At 41.0% G+C, this 23,969-nt stretch overlaps 1 protein-coding gene across 1 annotated transcript in view; it reads left to right on the top strand.

The window, feature by feature from the left end:
• The window catches only part of TMEM232 (transmembrane protein 232), a 129,111-nt gene that overhangs the window by 22,379 nt on the left and 82,763 nt on the right, over window positions 1-23,969 (top strand). Inside the window, 4 exon segments of the mRNA XM_033164766.1 lie at window positions 4,502-4,659; window positions 8,060-8,159; window positions 12,206-12,375; window positions 15,900-16,078. Of these exon segments, the coding sequence (XP_033020657.1) occupies window positions 4,502-4,659; window positions 8,060-8,159; window positions 12,206-12,375; window positions 15,900-16,078 (607 nt within the window).

Raw genomic sequence — 23,969 nt, 5'->3', positions numbered from 1 at the left:
CTATTGTTAATTCCTCAAGTTTTTACAATTGGTGATACAACATAAAGTTCCTGCCTAACATTATTATCTGATTATATACCTGTTTCCTATGTGCACATTTCTTGCAGAAATGTGTCACCCCTTAATTAAGAAAAATAAAAGTATATTTCCTGCCTTTTAATAGTTATATGGAGTCCATTTAACTGAGATTAATTTTAATAACATCGTCATTCTTTATTTTAAGTATTATTAAAATTCAATCCACCTATGAAAAGGTTATCACCTACTATGAAAATGAAACTATGCAATTATATTAATAATTCTGTGGTAATTAGTTTAGAATTTTTTAGGATGAGACCCGTGCATCAGGACTTTAATTGCACTTGTAATTTCTTTAGCTTATTCAACAGTTTTAACTTTATTTCCTTTTTTCAATAGGTAATTCAAATGAGATAATCAATTCTCTTTACTTAAGCTTAACAGGAAAACTTGAAGCTAATTACATCGTTATAGTAAACAAAGTATCTTGTGGCACCCTGAAAGACTAACAAATTTATTATGGCATCTGGTTTTGATAGTCCTTAAGGCAGGGCTTTCCAAACTTGGGTCTCCAGCTGTTTTTGGACTACAACTCCCATCATCCCTAGCTAGCAGGACCAGTGGGCAGGAATGATGGGAATTGTAGTCCACAAAAAGCTGGAGACCTCAGTTTGGAAAGCTCTGCTTTAAAGACTCTATGGTTTGCTTGATTTTCGGCTACTCCTCTGGAAGTTATTACTGTATTGGTCCGAATATAAGCCGCACCCACAAATAAGCCGCACCTTTAAAATTCAAGGGGGGGAAAAAGACAATACCCGATTATAAGCTGTTCCCTTAAAATTCTGCAGGCACTCACATCCGTAAATGGCAAATGTAGAAGAAAATCCTGGCTGCATTCTGGGGGTGGGGGTGGGGGTGGGGGAGGAGTCACGCTGCGTTGCCAGCGGCCTTTCCCCTTCCTTGTTTTCTCCCTTCCCGGCCTTTGAGGGAGGATTGGGGACTAAACGTGGGGCGGGCGTCACTTCCCCGCGCTCCTGGTGTGTTTGTCTTGCGCTCCCAGCTGCGTATTGGGTGGGTGGGGGGAGCCTTCCCCCTTCCTCCCTTTCCCGGCCGTGGGGGGGGGGGAAGGGCTGAGGAGCTGCAGACAGGCAGGCATGGCTCCCCACATTCCTGTCAGCATCACAGACTGAGGGGGAGCCGGTCGCGGTGCTGGCGGTCTTTCCCCTCCCCCACGTTCTTTCCTACCCAGCTTAGGGGGACACTGGGGGAGCTGCGGATGGGATGGGAGCTTTATCGTAGAAGCCAATTTTTGTAAGCTCGCGAATTTAAGCCGCACTTTTAACTTTTCACGGCCGGAATTTGGGGGGAAAAGGTGCGACTTATATTCGGGCCAATACGGTATATCTTTACAGTAGAACCTTTACTTACAACCGCCTCAGGTTATATAAATGCTTAGGTTACAAACTCCACTACCTCAATTTGAGAACTTTGCCCCAGGATGTGAATGGAAATCATGTGCCGGCGGTGCAGCGGCAGCAAGAGACCCCATTAGCGAAAGCGCGCCTCAGGTTAAGAACGGTTTCAGGTTAAGAACGGACCTCCGGAACGAATTAAGTTCATAACTAGAGGTACCACTGTAGTCCCATTTACCATTAGCCACATTAATGGCTTTTGTGTGAATAAGGTGGATTGGGAGTTGTCCTGTCTCCCCCATGCCCTCCCTAGGCTAGGATTATTATTTATTAAACTTATTCGTCACTTGGCACCCGAAGGCCTCCAAGTGACTTACAGTAACATATTAATGTATTCCTTGATCCCTGCCTTTAAACTCCCCCTCATCCCACCCAAAAGTCTGGTATCAAGCCCAACATGGTAGCAAAACATTTACCGGTACCTGCTTTGCAGTTGTTCTGGCTGCTGCTTTTCTCCTGTAGCTTTTGTTGCGGGTGCAGATCTGATAAGGATCTGGCCTGCAGTGCTGAAAAGGTTCCCCATCCCTTTCATGTGTGCCCATCAAGTGGGTCTCTTTAGGTAGAGGTATTCTTGAAAGGTCCTTTCTTGTAAATCTTAATATTTGGGCAGGTTCATAATGAAACACAGAAGCACTGTAGATGCCAATGATGTAAAAACATTGGAAGGCTCCTAAACTGAATAAGCATGGGAGATAGAACTGGCAACAGGGAGCCTCCAAGCTTCCACCTCACCCCCAAGCCTTAGAGATTTAATGCATCTTTGTCGGACTTCCGGCTGGCGACGCCATAGCGGGTGGTTGGGGCTGCTTCGGCTGCGAGGCGCCCGATCCATCCCGGGGGTTAGGAGCCCCGCAACCGCAAAGCGGGGCTCCGGTTGGGGTGCGGGAAGAGCGTCCCGCACCCTGGGCTCCCCGGCTGCGCCCACGGAGGCTCCGAACCCTTCCCTTGCCCCCCCTGTAAAGGGGGAGTGGGGGTGAAGGGACAACGGAGCCGGGCTTACGGGGATATGCCCCAACCGGGATGCAAATGCGGCGACAAAGCCCGCGGTGAGCGTCTTAGTTCTACCTTTGAAGAATGGAGCCAAAGGAACCCGGTGGTCGTGAGTAATTAATTTGACCAGAAACTGAGCTTTTGGAACGATCCGGGGGGAAGGAGAAAGGCAGCCTGCCTTTTTCCCTTCGAGTTAAAGAAGCTAACCAATTTGAGTAACTGCTGCTACAGAACTGTTTCAATGTATTTAAAATTGATACATGAGACTGGCAAACTTTTTTCTTGGGAAGTAAATTAGTGGAAAATATCTCCATTTAAAGTTGCGGTATCTGCGCTCCAGTTTAGGAAAATGGCGACGAACAGAGAGGCAGGAGTAGAAATCTGATACCCACTTCCTCCCCCTCTACCAATATGTTGGGCTTCGTCCTTGAACTGGTACTGAACTCTGGACTAACGGACGAACAGAGGCTCACTGCTTTGAAGGTGGAACTGCTGTACAGGAAAGTCAAAGTCTTGTGTGGGGGTTTGAAAGAGAACCAATTGCCCACAGAGGAGGCTATTAAAACTTTTAATACTTTGGAAGAAAGTCTTGCCAAAGAGCTGAGAGGATGTCTGGAAAGATGGAGAGAAATGAGTGTGCTACTTCGGAGAAGAAACTCGCCTTTTGGGGGTGGCAGTCCCAAGGCGACGGTAAGATTTGTTATATCCAGTCCCCGAGGTGTGAGCTCGGGGGCCAGGGACAGAGAATTATGGTTTTTACAAGAAGAAAAGGAATGTTACAAAGAACCGGAGAAGCTGAGAGACGACGAGATGGACATCCTGGAGCTCGTGGCAAGGAGAGTTTTGGACTGTGCCTGGATCTGTGGACGCTTGGAGAGGGAAGCTACAGGGAAATTCAGTGTTGATGCCACCAGGAGAAGAATAATGGACAGAGGGGGTGTGGGGTGAAACACTAAGTAAAATTTGAAGTAGCCTGTCATGGAATTTTGAAATCGGAGGGTGAATACTGTCAACAATCTTTCTGTTTTACTTTTTGTTTGAATATGAAAGGAGATATTTTGAGTTACTATGTTATTAGCAGCAGTTTAAAGGATAGAAGAGATAGATATGATATAAATGATTGGTGAAGATTTTAATGGAAGAAGAATTATGATGAGATATTACTATGATGATGCATTGTTAGTTAAATGTTGAATATATAATTGTGTGTAACTATATAATTGAATTTGAATTTCAGGAGAAATGGTTATAAAATAGATTAAGGATATGAACTCGAAGGAGAAAGGGCAGGGGAAGTCAATGGTCAAGATATGGAAATAGAAATTTTCTTTTTAAAGAAAAGATGCAACAAGAAAACTTGACACTGTTTGTATTTGTTTTATCAGTGTATTTGTTTTGTATTTGTTTAATTGTAGGTGTGGGTGTGGGTATATGCTGTTATAAGAAAAAGGTCAATAAATTCTAATTAATGCATCTTTGTCTAGATTCAGCTTCATTTGGTTTATATGTTTCTTGGTAGTTGGAGAATGAGGATGCACAGGGATTGTAGATTTGAAAAGTGCAGAATACAAAGAGACCGCAAACCTGCCTTGTACACCCTTCTTCAACTTGCAGTATGAAAAGCAAAACCATCAGTTGCGCTAAGCAGAAAACTGGCAGGAGAAGTAATGTTACAGATTACCTCCATCATCGGTGCACATTGCACATTCTTGGTAGCTTGTTTAATTTTATTAATTTAGATGGCTTTATTATGCAATAGGATTTAATTCATAGTCTAGCATAAACATTTCAGCAACTGTTGAACAAAATTATGAAAGAGACGAGCCTTAATTACTTTTTCATCAAAGTGATAATCAGAGAAGGCAAACAATCTGGGGGAAATTCGATGTAACACTTGTTTTATTTGTTCATAACTTGGCAAGCGTTGTGTTGCAGGTGCGATGAGTTTACCATATGAAATACTAAGGCTCTGCAGAGGAAGCTGTTTATTGAATTTATCTGTCATTTTCTTTTCACTTCAGAAGCTGTTGAAATACTTTTAATTTCCTTGGACCATGCGCCTCTTGATGCAGCCCATATCCCAGCTTTATTTTTCATCGCGGAAACTGTTTTGTATAGACTCTGTTATGATACAGTGGAGAAGCCGTCTCTCTTCTCATGTGAAATCAAATTGTCCAAGGTATGTTGTATTTTTTTTTTAAGAGTAGCTGTCAGCGTCCTGATACCCAGATATATATATTGTTTCATTTCATGGCTACTTAAGTGCCATTCTAGGCCTTGTGTACCAATCTTGCTATACTGCGATCTTATGCCATGAAATTCTTTGCTCCCTTCTGACAGTCTATGACCACTCAAGGTTGTAGATGTGGAATGCTGTCCCATTGGAGGTCTCCTAGGCTACAACCGCATCCAGCTTGAGACAGCCATTAAAGATTTTGTCGTTCTTTCTGGCCTTTAAAAATATGTTGTTGTTGTTTTGGAAGGGGGATTAAATGTTTGTATTGATTTTTGGATTAGCTTAATGGTGTATACCTCTTTGAGTGATGCATAGCAGAAAGTTTATGGAGGGAGGGAAATAGTAATAAAGGTAGTAACATTTAAATACTTCATTTATCAGATCCATAGGGGCGCTTTCAAATCTATGGCATTGTTGACAATTTACATTACCGCAAATAAAAGCAGATGTTCAGTTTGCTGGAAGGCATGCCGTGACAGTACTAGCTACAGACAGCTGTTTCTTCTAGATCCCAACTCACAATCTTTGCCATGGAAGCGAGTTATGGGAGCTGCAGTTTATATGGTCCACCTTTTATTGGAGAAAGTAATTTGCACCAACATGTTCAAGTGAAAGCAGTGCAGTCTTCTTTTCTGCTATCATCATTATAACTCATTTTATCTTGAGTTTTTATCTCTCTGAATTCACTGGTTTTGAGTATTCCACAGCTCAGCTTTCAAGTGACACTTTAACGAGATGCTCTAAAATGCATACAAAAAGCATTGGGAGGTGTTTCCTTCCCCCCAATACATATGGATAGCTTGGATATTCTAATAATTTCCATGATCATCTTGCATAATGTTCTTCTCACTGCTTAAATGATGTGACCTTTTTATTCTCCCATACGGATTATCATTAACTAAAATGTATTATGTTAGGTCACATAATCTTAAAGTAGCAGCAAGAGATTTATGCATTCAAGAGAGAGGATGAAATTGAAGCCATGTAAATGAAAGTGTCCAAATGAGAACCATTTGCTTCTGAAAGCTAAGTAAGACCTGCAAGATAAATGATGGTACCACATTGGACTTCAATCTTGTACCTCTTCCCTATGATTCATAGATCCCTTTCAAACAACACATTTTTGTCTTGATCACGGTGATTTCTCTGCTAAAACTTTATGATCTCTTGCTAAGCACTGAGCACCTTTTACACAACACAAGCTGTCTATCACTAGGGTCCTTTTCCTCAGTTCCCTAAATTGACATGTGCACACACATGTGAGTGAAGTTGTTGCAGTGCAAATGCACCAGATGAGCCAATCCAGTGCGCCTGCTGGTGTGTTTGCACCGCAGTGACCTTGCTGATGCATTGTCTATTCCTCCCTACCTTCCAGTAGGCAGCACAGCAGTGATGTGACAGAGCAGATTTTGGGTGAGTGGCGGTGCTCCATCAGGTCTTTATCTACTGGGGAATTGAATCTGAGCCTCAGGAAATAAGTGTCGTAGCTATTATAAAAGTTAGCATTGCGCAAAAGAAAAATTAGCTGTATGTGAAGGAATGTGAACAAGCACAATCTTTAATGGGTGCAGGATGAAATGATAGGGATCCTCCGTTAACCCTGCACAAAAGTTGACAGAAGTTACAAGGCCACAAAACAAATTACTAGCATATCCATTCAAATGTAGTTAAATTAATCACTTGTGGGAAATCAATTTCCTGAAAGAAAAAAAGAACCTTGTATCTTCCAATTTTCTCTTTCTTTCTTTCTTTCTTTCTTTCTTTCTTTCTTTCTTTCTTTCTTTCTTTCTTTCTGCTTTATTAACCTTTATAAAAAAATTCTTCTGTAGTCTTCTGGAGGCAACTTTTTTCTCACCACAGACAAAGAAGCATTACTGGAGCAAACCTGCTATAGTAATTTTTGCATAGGTTCTCCCCCCCCCCCTGGTTTTTTTTAAAAAAATCATTTCTGTGTAGTAAGAGAATATATTGTATTAAATATTTTCACTGCAGTCAGGCCTGTTTCCAAGAAAAGCAAAGACGTTAAGTGTTCCACCTATTCTGGTGAGCCCAATTATTTTGACATCTCAAGTTGTAATATAGTCCCCAGGACTTCTGTTGTCTTGTTTACCACTTTATTTTCTTTAATGATGGCTGTATAGAGAATAATAACTTTCTCAGGCATTATTGGATTCTTTCTACCAGTTCTTCTGGTTTGCCTGGTATATTAAATAAGAAAAAAACAAACAAAATAAAACCGATTTCCCAAGCAAAAGATTTGTTAAAAATTGGTTTTCAGTTAACGAGTGCATCATGGACAGTATTAAAACACATTTCATATGAATATCTGGGATGATTCCTTTGGCTGTATCTGTTCTCCAGCCTTCTTATTCCTCTGTAAGGTATACTGCAGCTCCTGTAATTAACTTGGGTTATTAGGTTTCCGGGTTCAAAGAGAAAGGACTCCCCCTTCCCCAGCCCCTTTCGCTATAAAGCTTGAGGCACACTGAGTTGGATCCAGACTTCAATTCGCATTGGTGCAAGGGAGCAAGCAGGCAATTTTCACTTCTTCCTTTCCTTTGCGGCTTCTGGTGCCTTCTGAAAATCTGCTCCAGAGAGTTGTGGGACAATGGGGCAATTGGTGCTTATCGCCTCCCCTGTTCCTTCACAGGGAGCCTCCTCCAGATTTTGTTGCCTGCCATGAATGGAACTGGGCCCTTTCATTTGCTGAAAGAACCCCACCCTCTCAGTTGCCTCTTGTAAGAAATCTGGCAACTGGGACCAGCCACCTCTCACCCTATACCATTATAGCAGCTTGTAAGCAGGGGACATTGTGGGGCTCAATGCTTCTGCAATGCAGTACCAGTATTGCAAATAGTTGGAGAGTGTCCTGCAGTTTTACAATGGCATCACCATATGGCAAATGCAAGGGAGGCCTAGTAGGTCATTGGTGCACATTCCCCTTTGTCAGGAAGGCAGCAATAACTAATGTTCAAAGGTGTTTAGTACAATTTGGGTTTTGAAAAAGACGTAGATATCCAAAATGTTTAGATAATTGAGGTTTAAACCAGTAGAAGTGTCATATTTATACAAAGCAATGCCTCTGAAACATTAAGGAATCCTGATTAGTATGTTACCTGATTGCAGGTAAAAAGTCTTAGGGAAAATGTTACAGAAAGTGTAGAAAGAAAATTGCCTTTCTGGCTCATAGATCTGAAGTAGAGACAACTTCTGGGTCTTGAACATAAGCAAAGTTACATTAATTGATAGGAAAATGTCAAGTTTTGCAAAAGTTTAGGGGGCAACAACAAATGAATGGAACAGACATGATACTAATGGACGTGTTTTGTGTTTCTCTTGCCAGCTTGGATTTTTGGTCTTCTTAAGGCTTCTTCTGTCATATTTCTTTGGTTACCAGGGGTTTTCTGAAGAACACAGATCCAGGCTTCATGTTGGCTTAAAAGGTAGCAATTATTTCTTTCTAGTTATCTAGCTTTACATATTTTAGATTGTAAGCCTGAGGGCAGGGACTGTCTCACCACTGATCTGGGAGCTTTTTCAGTTAGAGAGCAGGGTAAAAATGTTTCGGATAAATGCGCTCATAAAATATTTGTGACACAGTTGGGAATCCGGAGCATTTAGCCACCCCATTTAACTAACCACCCCAGGAGTGCTGTAGAAAAAACCTGTGTTAGATGAGAGAGGCTGCATCCAGAGTTACCTCTCATTCTGTTTCCCAGCTTCGCTGCTGGGTATGCACTAACCATAGAGCAATGCTGCCACTGTATTTATTTGCCCTTTATTTCAAACCAGGACTGCTTACTGCTCCTGAGTGTCACTTCTACATTTGCAATCCCTCTTCAGTCTGAAAAAATATAACACCTCATATCATTAACTTTTAACACAAGATTCCAATTGTCAGAAACGCTGAATTTAAATCAAGTGTTTGTTTTAGGGAACAATATAATGGTTACTGGTGTGAAGCACAAGAAATCGTTATCTAGCTATTTTAAAACTCTTTCCTCAGATGGTGTCTTAATTAAGAGCAGGTTGTTTAGCATCCTTGACTTATGTAAAGTTCACACAAACTCTTCTTCACAAGTAGTTTTGGGCTTGTGATAGCGGGCTGTGATGCCTTTTTTGTAGCTCACAGTTTGTGGAAAACGTTAATTGTACTCCATTCCTAAGGAGAGAGAAGTACTTATATATCAAACTACTCAGTACTTTCCTGGTCATCTGAATACTATTAATGGGGAAGCTAAACCCAGAGGGTTCTCAAAATCAATTAAGAAATGTTTCTCAAGTATGCCTGTAGGCAATCTTTCGTTTGCAGGGAGGGCTGGGTGAATAGGCAGAAGAACAGAGGGAAAGCCCTGTTGGATCATGTGAAAGGCCTGTCTAGGCTACTACCGGTAGTTCTTACAGTGGCCAACCAGATGTCAGTTGGAAGCTCACAAGCAAGACATGACTATAACAGCACTCTCACCACTTAGGAATCTCAGAAACTGATATTCAGAGGCATACAGCCTCTTAACAGTAGAAGCAGAATATAACCATTGTGTAACCTTTCTTCATAGAGGAGTTGCTCAACCCCCTTGGTCATCTGGGCTGCCCTTTTCTGAACCTTTTCAAGCGTTACAATATCCTTTTTGAGGCGAGACGGCCAGAACTGTACATAGTATTTCAAGTGCAGTTGTATGGGCTTGGGAGCATATCTCCTCTAAACTGGGTACGAGTTCAGCAGAAACAGGTGTCTTTCATTTGGCGTTAGGCCACGAGAAACAAAATGGCTAGGTTTCTTGAGGGCTGGATAGCAGCCAATGTAACACCATTAAAAAAAAAAAAGATCCGGGGTGATCTGGAAAATTATAGGCCAGTAAAACGTAACATCTGTTCTGGGGAAAGTAGTGGAAAACATTGTTAAAATATGGTCATTTGATCAATGTTTCTGTTTTTACATGCAGCTATTCATCATGTTACAGACATCTGAACTAGGCAGCAAGCAGTGTATACTTGACACATGGAAATTTAGGTGAATAACACCTAATCACAAGCTTTTGTTGAAACTAGATGGCGTTTAACAAGCAAAACAAATACAGACATGGTCTGCTCGTATTGGGTTAAATCCTACTTCAAAGGCAGTGGGATTGTGCCATTTCTTTTAATATGGTAGCAAAGCCAAGATGAGGAATCTTCACATTGCTTCTAATCCTCACCTGCAGTGGATTTCAGGGAGTTGTACTATGTCAAAAGTAAGCCTGTACTGCTTAGCCAAGCTTCCTCTATTTCCATTTGCCAAGGGCCTGCTGGTTCACATACCTTAACTCAACTACTGGAATAAATACCGCCCAGAAAAATGTTGGAAGAACATTTCCGCTACAAAGTCTGGCTCTCTGATTCATTGATTCGAAAGCCACCCATTATTTTTCCTAGGCTCTTAACTAGAAATAAAATTAGTGAGTGTTCAAAACATATGGCAGATCTATAGAATCACTTCTAAATGGAGTTTGATTAATGCGAGTCATTCCTGGGGGCTTTACTTCATGCTGCCACGACTTAGTATGTGTTTCAATAGAAAGAGGTTGTTCCAACAAATAGAACGATTTGGCACTGCAAAATCTTCCTGAAGATTTCCCTCAAGTGTGGTTCCGATACACAGCCTGATTCTTCATCAGAATGCCTCGCACAGGCTACGATATACAGAGACTGTGACTGCAGAAGAAGACGAGGGTGCTTGATATAATCAGATCAGTTGTCACTCATTCACAAGGCCACTATTTCTAGCAAACCAACCTAATGTCAAACGCCATCCTAGCACACGCTTTTCGGCATATATGTACACGGTATGCAGTGACTCAGCAGGCTGTTGCTGTGTTTGCAGTCTTGCTACTGTTATTGGTTGTCATGGCCACAAATTCATATACAGAATGAAGAAAACAGAACCAGACAATTAGAAAAATCCTGATATTATATCTGTATCCTTTCCTTTTTGAAAACATGACTCATCTGCCGCATCCAGATTTAGAAAATATATCAGCAGAGAGCTTCAGAAATAAAAGAGCCTCTCTGATTCTCATTCTTAAGGAATGCTGCAATAATATGTTGTAAAACTGCAATGGAAAAAGTGAGCTGATCCAGAAAATTATTTCACTGGCAATCCCAACTCATTCATTCCAGTGGGAGAAATAGGATGGGTTTCAGGCTTTGGCTGTTACTCTCCTGTTATTACACTTAGGGAATCGGTGGGAGATTGCTGTTAAAACAGTATAAGCTTGGAACACTTCACATCTTACAATGTTTTTCCAATATAATACACTGAAAAGAAAATTTGTATCTGCTTTGCAGAACAAATGATCGAAAGTGTGCCAAGTCTTTAGACATCTGGTGTTTAAGATGCATTAAGGAAGGGGTAATCAACCTTTTGGAGGGACTTTGGGCACATTCGCAAACCAGAAGAACTGTTTTGAGCACTGCATGCACCCCACAACCAAGTATGCACTGCAACCTATTTTATTAGCTACAGTAGAATGCTTCTTTCAAGCCTAATTTCTGTGGGGAGAAGAGGCCCTTTGGATGTGTATGTGCCCACCAGCACCATGTTCTTAACTTCAATTAAGGCACAGTAATCCCACAACTTACATGGGGGTTACATTCTGGGGATCACACCGACAGCAAAAATTGTGTGTACTGGCGTATGAGACTACTTTTTAATCCAGGAAAATCTTCTCAAAAGTCGGGGGTCGTCTTATATGCCGGGTGGAGAATCTGCGGTCAAGTATATCTCAAACTCTGTATTTTAACAGGAAAAGTTGGGAGTCATCTTATACACCCAGTCGTCTTATACGCCGGAAAATATGGTAGTCAAAATCTATTAGGTTCTACGGCGGGTGGATTGCCAAAGTCATTTTTCCTGGAACCCTGCCCACTTCCCACCCCATTTTTATTTATTTCATATATATTTTTTGCCACACATGGAAAGCTGAATGTGCACATTTAAATGTGCATGAGTTGTGGGTTTACTATATATAAAAATTATTTCTGTTTAAAGTTAATATCAATGTTTGTTTGATGAAATCAGCTGGCTTACTGATGGAATTCCTCCAAATTTTGTGCAAATATGCCTAGTTTGCTTTAAGGAGGATATTTCCTTATAGCATCATGTTAGCCATCATGTTTGTATCTGTCAGGGATAATTTATTTTTCATTTATTTAAGAATGGGAAATTAATTAATTGCACTTAATCAGGAATACAGCCATCACAGAAAACTTCTCCATATGTAGTGTGTGGGTTACATCAGGTCTTGCCTTAGAATCATGCCTGTAGTCTTTTGTTACACCACAAGGGGTCACACAATATTTATAAATCTGCCCTGGGAAACTGCTCTGCTGAAGCTAAACAGTAAAAGTAGACATTGTGTAAAAAATAAAAATAAAATAAAAAACTGTACAGGGCAAACTGTAAAATAGTAAGATAAATGTAATAAAATTTGTGTGTGTGTGTGTGCCATAGCGCTAGCAGCTTCCGAGGTCAGCTACCAACCGTACCCAAACATCCTTTTCATGGTGCATTTTATGCTGAAGGCTGGAGAAGTTATTTGTGAAACATCGGTACTTTCTCAAACATCATTGACATCTGATGCAAGTTTGCAAGAAATGCCGGCTAAGTCTTTTTCTGACACAGTAGGTAACACATGACTGAATTATTTATATAATACACCAAATCATGTCCTGTTATTAAATAAGTATGCTTGGTGATTCGGGCATAATGACTAAAGTTCAATTCAACTTTAGCTGAACTAGATAGATTGACATGTGCTGTTGATAGTGGGTGTGGCAGCTTTGCTTTAATGAATCACTTTCAGGGGAGGGAATATTAATTAGAACTGTAGCAACTTTTTCTTTTCAAGCAACCCTGTACCTTTCAACATTCTCAAACTTTGTAAAGTGAGTTGAATCCGACATTTTCCTTTCTCCGACAGAAAAACCATAGCTCACTGAGATAGCATATGCTTTGCATGCAAAATATCCCAGGTCCAGTCCCTGGTATCTGCAGGTGGAGCTAGGGAATGCTCTTGTCTGAAACCTTGCAGAGCTGCTGTGCTGTCAGTCATTATAAACCAGGCATAGCCAAAGTGATACACTCCAGATGTTGATTCCAACTCCTATCAGCTCCAGCCAGCATGATCGGTAGTCAGGAATAGTGGATGTTTGTAGTCCAGTAACATTTCGAAAGCATCGCTTTGGCTACCTTGATTGAGAGGGACAAATGGTCTGACTCAGTATACGGTAGCTTCTGCTGCTGGAACAAATAAACCTCTGGATCTATCCTCATGAAGATTTCCAAATTCCCAAGTATACCATAATGCAGGGGTGCCCAACTCCCAGGAGACTGCAATCTACTCACAGTTATAAACTGGCAGTGATCTTCCCCCTTTTTGGGGGTTCAGGTCAAAGTTGTTGAGCTTTTTTTTTAGGGAGGAGGAAAGCCCTGGGTTTTTTTTTTGGTGTGCAGAGCTTTTTTGTTAGGGCAGCTGAAGTTGTTTAGCTTCTTTGGAGGAGCCAGTGATTTACCGGTAGATCATGATCTGCCTGTTGAACATGCCTGCCATAATGAATGTTAGTGATGATTATTAAAAAGTAGGATATACAGTTTCATCATCAGTACAACTATCATCAATACAGCTGAAAAATCATAGCTGTGATGGGGTAGGCCACCCCTTTAAACATTGCTAACGAACCATCCAGTTTTGTTGGAAGTTGAGGTTCTTAGTGGAAGCAGGCAATGTCATGTCAAAGTCAAGAGCAGATAAGGACAGGACATTGGAGAGCTCCTAGGGGACAGTGCTGGCTGAAGCATTCTTGTCCTGAGGTATCTAAATGAAGAGGCCTGGATTGAACTAACCCAGTAGATGAGCAGAAGCAGGGGCTCCCACTAGTGTAGTGAGGCTTCCTTCTCCTTCACCTGCACCCCCTGTCCTCGCCGCAAACCTGCTTCAGGGTGTTTGGGTTAGGAGAAGCCCCAGATTAGCACATCTCAGTGATGGCTGCTGCCAGAGGGGCTTCTAAAGAACTGCCCTACCCTGAGGTAAGTGGAGAAGAAGCAGATACGGCTTATTCAAGGACGGCTGTTTGTCCTTTCTGTTTTATTGTACAGTTGATGCTTTAAAAAATAATAATATAGAAATGATATAAACCACTTTGTGAGATCACCCCTCCTTGCTATACTCCTTGTGCACACTCACACACAGGCATACTGGGCATTGAGCAAGAATGCTATATTTAATAAACACAGGCATTGCAACTAGCTTGTCCATTTCGTCAAGGCCATCCTGCCCTAGGCTCTGCCCTAAGTATTTCCTTTTGATAACTGGAGTGGGGATGGTGCAGAGGGTGCTACTCAGAGAGCAAAGAGTGAATGCAAATGGGCCAGTTTGTGCTCTGCTTGTCCTCTCTTTCTGAGCCCCTTGAGTCTTCTCTTGGCCCCACTGTGCTCGAGTTAATGCAGCTCAAGGGCTGCAGCAACTCTCCTGCATATTCTGAGCATGAGCCAGAAAGAAAAGCTCAAGGGGGTAGGATATGGGCTGGAATTGATTTTGTTTTAAATTACCCAGGGCTCCTCTTAGAGAGCTTTCACTCATCTTGGTTTGCTGGAGGGTGCTATAGAGATGTACTCCTCAATTTAGAAAACCTTGAGGAATAATTTATTGCACGGCTCAATTAAATATATTATAGAGACTAAGCTCCATTAATAGTAATTGAATCACCACCCTGATATTTTTAGCTGTCTCTCCTATAATGTCTCTGAAATCTTTTTTTCTGCTCTGTTACTTTTTATGGAGAGATTCATAACTATGCCACAGAATGGCAGCTCTTGAAATAAGGAAAATAAAAATAGGCATATAAGGAGAGACTGTAATGTGTGGCTGAAATGTGTAGGTGGATATCATCTATAATTTACTCAGCGTTGCTGAAAGGACATGCAAAAGCTTCAGAAGTAGCTGGGTTTGAGAAGACTTTCCTCAGTGTGCTGAGCTTTAGAACTCTGTTAGAATCTCTTGTACAGGACATGTGTCAGCTTTCCAAATTCTAGCACTTTTTTTAAAAAAAGAAATTGGTTTCATAGGACAAGGAGGAAGCCTTTGTATCAATTCAAAGGTCCTGTTTCCCCCTTAATTTCTTTTCTCCAGTGATTCAGACACACCTTGTTGCCTAGTAGACATCATTGTGTTGACAAAGGCTCTATCTTCTTCTTGTCTCCCTACTTGAGGAGAGAACTTACTTAGAGTTAATGAGCCAAATTAAGAATTCTGGCATCATTTTCAATCACAGCTTTTCCATATGTTGACTGTGGTCATGATGAAGTGAAGCCAGTGTCTGTTCTTCCCATTCATATTCAGCAGTGCTTCTGGAGCAGCATCATTAAGAGCGTTTTATATATATATACACACCACCAGTATTCAGCAAACATATGAAAAATGTTGGGAGTGAGGCTGGACCACATAAGGTGGAAGGTCTGCCACTGTGTGTGTGTGATTGTAGGTCTTTTATATTAGTTTCATTTCATTCATTATTTGTGTTGCACTTTTCTGTTGAAATAATAATTGAAGTGGCTTACAGCAAAATCAATACTGTCTTGATTGTGCTGTTTGTTTTGAAATGCTTGCAGCTCAGAATTTGTCTTACATTATTTGTAAAAGGAACTGGAGGGAATTGTACCCATAATGTAAGATAACTGAATATGTGATGTTGGACCTGTAAGACATACACTTGGCATATCTCGAACCCTCATAGCCTCAGTAGTTGCTTGGGGTGCAATATCTTTAGGGAAAGAAATGAAGTACAGGGTTGTGCCCCAATAGCCCGTGCAATATTGCAAATATTGCCTAGGTTACACCATGCAGCTGTTTAACATGGTACAGTATCTTAGGACAAAGATCTTGCAAGGATCTGTACAACAAAGCCACTTGTCAGCAGCGGCTCTTCTCTTGACTGTGTCCCAAAATGTCTCCCCCCACTTTTTTTTTTTTTTAAAAAAAAAAACCACATTGTGAGAACAAAATGACATGTACTCTGCATGAAAATGTAAAGCAGATAAAGTCAAATATTATGATGGAAAAAATTGAGATGCAAGTCTATGCAGAAAATTGCCAATTAACTTTGTATCCACAAGGTCTTATTAACGGATTTAACATTTTTTTTTTTAGTCACCCATGGGTACTGGCGGATCAGTTGAATTAAATCCTGAACAAAAGCAGTTCAAAATTAAGCCATTTCTTTGGCACAGCCTTCTTGTTTGGGTTTGTGTACATAGCAGCTGCTCCAATATAGATGAAGTACTCAAGCATGTCCTATTCTATAAGGAAGAGCTTCATCAGAAAGACTGGTAAGGACAACCTCATAACTTGATATAATCTTTATGGAAATAACCTTTGTGCTTAAATGTTAAATAACCTTTATGTCTAAATGTTAATCACCCCAATGTTGCCTGTCAACGAGATTTATATTTTTTGTACCAGAAGGAGAAGCAATTCATGTACTTTGTATCGCTTCACATTATCAATAATTGTTCTTACCTTTTTGGCAAGGAGCACATATCAGTTTACTTTTATTAAATTATGCCTGTTACGGATAGGAACTTCATTTCAGCATTTCAAGACAGAGTAATTTTCATATAACTAAACAGCTGCCATGAAGTGTGCCATCCTTTTGGGACAGGTACTTGGCTTAAATTTCGGGTGCTCTTTATATGCAAAGTGCAATACATTCTAATTTTGAATGCCTATATTTAATTTTACATTGGAGTTGTATTCTTGATAGCTTATGCTAATTGAAGCTTCAACAGGTTTCAACTGCGGATTGTACTCATTGCTGTTCTACAGTATGCTTAATTTTAAGTAATTTTTGCCAGGAAGAAAGTTGTTGGATAGAGACAACATACATGCATTTAGATTACAGCTAATGATAGCCTTGTTAGTACTGCAAATTTGGCCGGAAGATCAGATCAAGATCTTCTTGTGATTTGCAGAGGTTCAGTTCGTGTAATCCTAAGGGTGACTAGAATAATGGTGAAAAAACAAAGTTTGGCATTGTTATGTGTTAGGGGGCTGCCCTCGCAAGCAGGCAGGAGGTTGCCAGGGCTTTGTCAGTATCGCTAGCCCCCGCCTCAATTGCTGAGCAATTCCATGGGAATGGGAAGTAGGAGTGAGGGCTCTGGCAGGCAAGGAGAACCCTCACACCACGCAGAGCCTGGAGGGGAGGCACCTCTTTCGTCTCCCCACTTGCGCAGGGGGGAAGGGCGCAAAGGAGGGATTCCGCATCCCGCGCCTTTTGTGCTGGGCAAAGAACCAGAAGGGGTCATTCCCGGACTCTGCCGAAGGATGAGCTGGACGTCTTTTTCTTAGCTGCACTGTATATATCTGCACAATAAAGAAACTTAGTTTCAGAAGCTTCTGCATCAGCCTGGTTACTCATGAGCAGCCACTGAAAACCTTACATTATGTTTAGCAAATGAAATAATGCCAAGCCTGGGTTATAAGCTGATTGAAGATCAAAGGAATCTGGAGTTCACCATGGAAGAAATTAAGGCAGCCACTCGTTGGCCCAGTTCTAAAGCTTTGATGAAATTATGGTTTGATGTGAATGAGCAGCTTCCATGTTCTTTCAGTGCTTTGGGGTGGGGATTGGGTTGGAAAACAGAGCCTGACTCTGTTATGTGGAAACCAGTTCTTGTGGTTTGTTTCTCCTGCAACAAACAATGGGCATTGGTTCACCTCCAACGGAAAGCCAGTCTCTGGTTCGTTTCCTCCACAACACCCTGAATAAAGGACCAGGAGAGGAGCACCCAGGGGCCCTTGGAGTAGCATGTACTGACATGTTGCCCTTTCACTTTTAGTCATTGTTTAATTTAAACCATGGTTTAAAGTCAGGTGCAAACCAGGCCATTGTGTTGTTTTCATTTTAAAGCTTCCTCCACAGTGATTGTAGCTGTATGGGGAGGCTTATGGTTTCATCTGCACTGGCACAGAAATGTGCAGCTCAAGTCCAAGCACATTTTCACATGGTTAGAGCCACCAGAAGAACTCTTCAAAGTGGCAACCATTTTTTTTTCTATACTTGGTTTCAAGTTCAGTGTAAGGAAAGTGTAGAATGAGGTGAGCAGGCCTTTTGGAGACACCTCAGCTGCCTGACTCTCTCTAATCTCAAATACTATACCGTAAATCTGCTTAATTTGTAGCAATGCACCTGGAAAGCTCAGTTGGCTCAAGTGTGGTGTTGATAACGCCAAGGTTGCAGTTTCGATCCCTGTATGGGACACCTGCGTATTCCCGCATTGCAGGGGGCTGGACTAGATGCTCCCTTCCAACTCTATGATTCTATGATATCACCTGAAAGAAAGGACAGAGCTGGCCAGCTTCCTCACTTTCAGTTTCTGTAACACTCATATCCCAAACCAGTGATGGCCAAACTTGGCCCTCCAGCTGTTTTGGTACTACAATTCCCATCATCCCTGACCACTGGTCCTGTTAGCTAGGGATGATAGGAGTTGTAGTCCCCAAACAGCTGGAGAGCCAAATTTGGCCATGCCGGTCCTAAACATTTGTGCCAATACATTTGCTTAATGTTGATACAACACCAGTGTAATTTATGCTGTTTGTCAATGTGAATAGTCACAAAGTATCATGGAGCAAGGGTAGAAGTGGGATGTGAAATCTTGTGCTGTCATCCCAGTTGTCCTGAAAATGCAGAATATTCTGACTTAAACTCTGGTAGTTCATAGCTATCATGGAGAGACTTCCTGAAACTGCCATGTGTAACTTGGAGTAATGTATGAAATTTATGTAGTGATTTATGTAGTGTATATTTAAGGCACTGTTGACTTGAACCAAAGACTCTGGAAGGAAGCCCAGAGGCCTTAGTCACCATGTCAGTGTCTTGGCAGGGGGAGCTGCTGGCCCTATTTCATTGCACTGCAGCATCACCACTCTAGGTGGTCAGAGGTCAGAACTACAGCTATCAGCCCAGCAGGGATAAAGTCACGCAAGAAACCGATAAGGTCCCATCTGTTCCTATAAAGCTGCCAATTCTGGCTGGTATTCTCACAGAGCAACTTGTTGCTCTGGTACAGACAGCCCACCTCTGCTTGACCACCTGCTAAACCATCTGTTGCTTCCAGGCCACCTGCGCTATAGGGTCTTATAACAGTAACACCTAGGAATCCATAACAATAGCGAGCATTCTTAGTAAACAAAGCTTCAAGATAATAAGGTAGTTCTAATGCTTCCACCATATCATGTCTTCTTAGAGTGTAAGCTCTTGCCTTACAGTCTTTTTTTCGTTTGTTGCTTTGTAAAGCACAGTGAATACTGGTGGTGTTATAGTCATATATTTATTTATCTATTGAGCTACGTATGAGACGTATTTTATATACAACAAACAATTCAGAGAGTTTTTATTTTTGTTAATGTGGAATCCGTAATAATATACTCTCACTCATTCTGAACTGCTGCCTTATCAGTTCAATGTTATATCACTGGTATTTTGCTGAAATAAAAATGATGGACCTTGATCTGTTAATCTGCAGTCTTAAGATGATGATTCTGAAAATGATGATGTTCATGTAGTGTTCTGAAATCAAGGGGTCTAACCACGAATGGGTGTTTTCAGGATCTCACGCCTAAGGATATCCTAGGGGTTATTAGATTATTAATAGAAATTCTTCTTATCTGGGGCAGTGAGCTTAACTGTAGGCAGCAGCATAATAGAGCAGGTGTTTTTTTTGTTAAATATGTGAAATGAAATGAGCTTAAAAAATATAACCATCCCACTCCATGCCTCTTCTGTTTTTCTTTTTCTTTTTTTGTTTTGCTTTGCTGCCTTTCAGTAAGTGCTAAACCCTTAGGGAAGGTGTTTGAGCTCTTCTTTTCTGCCTGTGAAGCCCAACTTAAATCTGCTTTTTAGTAAAGACAGTGCTAAAACTCGCTTTTAATGTGAGGTTCACTAAATCAAACCATACTTCCGGTTTTGATTTAACTTTTCAAAGATTATCGCTTTTGATACTTGAATAGGACAATGAATGGGCAAAGAAAGTGGAGAGCCTGCTCCAGACAGAACTGATGAAGGTTTAATAGAATGTATTTCCATTTTTCCTTAAGCGCTCTGCATAAATTCTTTCAAATTTTTAATATTATGGAATGCCCCCTTGCTCAATCAGATGATATAGTGCTTGATGAAGCTTTAACTGTGCAGTTCCCTTTTCCAAAACAGTTCAAAAATAATGTACAGCTAATACACCATTAAACATAATGTCATTTCCAAATATGTTGTCTTTGGAAATTGAGTAAAACTCAGTTGAATACCACCCATCTTTTATTAGGTAAAGGTAAAGGAACCACTGACCATTAGGTCTGAGATGCTTGAAAACTGAGGTTCCACTGTATATGGCTCTGTGCACATGTAACACTAAGCCATACTATGCTTTACCACAAATGTGCTGGCTCCCCAGGAGGAGATTGCAGCTGCTTTGCTCTACCCTGGTTCTTTTGGCAGAGGAGCTGAGGTTCTGATGTGGCAAGCTAAAATAACAGGAGTTCTTGTTGGAATAGTAAATTAATGCAAGACAGAAAAACACACACAAATGCAACTCTGGCAGATGTGAGCTGGGCTGGGCTTTTTTTTTTTTTTTAAGCCGGAACTCACCAGAGGAGGGCAACCAAAATGGTCAAAGGCCTGGAAACGATGCCTTATGAGGAACGGCTTAGGGAGCTGGGTATGTTTAGCCTGGAGAAGAGAAGGTTAAGGGGTGATCTGATAGCCATGTTCAAATATATAAAAGGATGTCATATAGAGGAGGGTGAAAGGTTGTTTTCTGCTGCTCCAGAGAAGCGGACACGGGGCAATGGATTTAAACTACAAGAAAGAAGATTCCACCTAAACATTAGGAAGAACTTCCTGACAGTAAGAGCTGTTCGACAGTGGAATTTGCTGCCAAGGAGTGTGGTGGAGTCTCCTTCTTTGGAGGTCTTTAAGCAGAGGCTTGACAGCCATCTGTCAGGAATGCTTTGATGGTGTTTCCTGCTTGGCAGGTGGTTGGACTGGATGGCCCTTGTGGTCTCTTCCAACTCGATGATTCTATGATTCACCAGAACTCAGTTCCAGTACCTCTCAGTTGGGCGCCATTGCCATTATAAGCTCACAGTGAGTTCTGGCACCTCTTTTTTTTTTTAATTGAAAAATAGCACTGGGGGCAGAAGAAACTGTGAGAAAGAGAAGAGACATATTTGCAAGTCAGATAGAGTGTTTGCTTGTTTGTTTGAATTGAGAGATTGTCCTATCCATTTTTAAAGCTAGCTGCGTATCTAAAATAGAATGTATTTACGCTCCTCAAGTGAGAAACACAAATATGAAACACTGCTTTTATCCCATGACTGAAATAATAAGGGAAATAGGCAAATGATCATTATACTTCCAGTGTAAACACTCTTATTCAATTCAAGTTTGAGTGATGCACAATTTTAACCTAGTGGTCTTGGCTCATACTGTATTGCCAATTTCAGCAAGCTGTGTTCTTATGTTAACTACATTAAATGAATGCATCTAATTCTCTCTTAGATTTGATGAGTCTTTTTCAGCTGGCTGTAAGAGCTATTCAGGGGAACATTATACAACATTTTTGTGTCGCTTGTTACATTTTCCAGGACATTGGCTAAAGCTGTATCGTATATCCAGTGCCTTACATTGTTGTCAGCGAGCCCTCCTGGAATCATTTTTCATTTCTTCACACAGTCAGAGTTCTGTTATTTCTAAAACATTCCTTTCTTAAGTCTATATGTGAGCTAATGAGATCTGGTTACTATTTCTGAAAGGGCACTTTCCCCCTGGATTCTCAGCCATGTAACTAAGTCTGAATGAAGAGAAAATGTTGCCAAAACACCAATAGTTTGACATAAGGTTGTTGACATTGATGAATCATTTTTATTCATATATCACTGAGGTAGCCTTGGGGTAAACTAGGAAAATGGAACTGAAAGTCATTTAGAAAGAGGCCATTTTAGGGTTGCAGATAACATCATAGCAGTAAAGAATATCATCTGCATTTTCTTTGGGCTGATGAGATTTTTGAAGGCAGCTGTCCAAGAATTAACGTGCAAATTGGATATTTAAAGATCACCTTTATTCTTCATAATGTCATGATTTTGTGAAGCCCAAGACATCCCCTTGAACATAGCTTTAATGCCATTTTGCAGGAGCAGACAACGTATCTATTGTTTGCTTAAGAATCATTAACTTAGCTAATGCACAGTATTTTGTATAATTTTATTAAAGTCATGCGTTACTACTATGCTCTGTCGACGTTTTGATGACATTTCTGTAGAACTATATTGCTGTATCTCGGGTCTTTTTTATTTGAAACTAAAAAAAATGTATGTTAGAAAGAGTTCTGTTTTATAAATACCACAGACCATTGTTGGTTACAAGACTTAAATGATTCGGATTGGCCTGTAGCTTACATTATCCATTAAGATTTGAGTTTAATGTTCAAAATATGGATATCTGAAGAAAATTCTCATATATGGCCTGTCACCTGATTAAATAAATCTTAGTTGTTTTTTGTCCAGGGGTTCCCGAACAGTGGTACAAGCTTCATTCTGGTGGTCTGTGGATTTGTGGTTGAAGACAGGAGACGGCACATCCAGTGCATTAAATATTTATATTGATTTTTAATTGTATTTATATTGCTTCTTTTATTTCTTACATTGTGCATGACAGTTTGAATTTTATGAAATTAATATTGTAATACAATAAACTATGATATATAAGAAATAGAAGAAGCAGTAAAAGATATAATTAAAAAGCATAATGCATCTAGCACAGTGCATTACAATTGCTCCAGCGGGCAGAAAAACATAAAGTGGTGAGCCGAGACCCTCAGGGATTTTCAAGTGGTCAGTGAGAAAAATTGTGGGTGAATCACTGTAGTAGAGAACTATTGGTGTCCCCCTTTCCACAGCAGTTATGTCTGTGAAATGCCCAAATGGTAACCAGCTTGGAAGGATCCAATCTTTATTTTATTTTTTCTAGCTCACATTGCAGTCAATGGTAGGGAAGTTGCCTGTATTGCTGACCTGGTTTACCGGTAGTTTTACACTGTGTTTCCAGGCCTCATTTAGAATGTTGTTGCCACCTGCAGTTTTTATAAGTACTCGTTTGACTTTTTTATTTAAAAAATCTGCAACTTTTAAACTTTGTAAAGGCCAAAAGTTTCCAAAAAAATCAAAGGCATGGAAAATTGATCTTGCCAACTAATTTTACTTAGTAATTTAAATGTTGTTATATAACTTTGACAAATTATAATTTTCATATCCTGCAGCCCACTGGTCACATAAAATTTGCCAGGAACTGCCTTAAGAGCAAATTAGATAGTCTAAGACTTATATAAGCAAAACCAAGCAGCTGCCATGAGCAGAAAGACATGGAACCGGGGCAGTTTCTTTGGCCTCTGTGTTTAATAAGACCATTGGCATCTCCATCCTCTAATACTGTATTCGATTCTTGGCAGCTTTCCAGAGCTTCCAAGCACTGCTACCTGTGATCTTTTAACTGACAGTACCAGGGATTGAACTGGTGGGTAGGGTGCTTATATATGAAACGAATGTCCGCTCACCCCTTCTCAGGTGGGTGGTGGTTACGGACCTCACCCCTGCCCACCATCCCCAGCAGCTAGGGCCTGGCAGAATGAAGGTATGGGGATTCCCCACCCAATGCCAGCTTCAACTGGGCCAATCAGAGGCCCCATTGGTTGAGCAGTGCCCTGCAGGCTGGCTGGGCATTGACTGCAGGCTGTGTCTGGTCAGTTGGCAGCCTATAAAAGCCAGCTGAGCCTTCCCTCCGCAGGACAGTTGGCTGAAGAGTACTGTGTTGCTGAGTGTCAGCAGTCAGAAGGGAACACACTGAAACAAAGTTGAGCCTGGAAGACTGTTATTGTTCAGGCAAAGTCTCAGCCCTTGTCTAGGAGAGGCCAGTGGGCAGCCTGAGTCTTCTGGGCCAGTCTATAGCTCTTCACCAACTTGAAAGGTGTTCCACCCCATACTTCTGATGGCTCATCACACAGGGCAGCTGCTCACAGAGCCAAGAGCTCCTGGTTAGCTCCAAAGGGTTCTGGCACCAAGGCATCAGGTTATAAACCATACTTTATAATGTTATCAATACAGAAACAGATATAAAACCAAACTGTAGCACCTAGAACATAGCTCGGTATTATGTAATCTACTTTTCTT

The sequence above is a fragment of the Lacerta agilis genome, chromosome 11 (genome assembly GCF_009819535.1).
Source record: "Lacerta agilis isolate rLacAgi1 chromosome 11, rLacAgi1.pri, whole genome shotgun sequence".
NCBI lineage: Eukaryota > Metazoa > Chordata > Lepidosauria > Squamata > Lacertidae > Lacerta > Lacerta agilis.
This window is presented reverse-complemented; position numbering and strand designations above follow the sequence as displayed.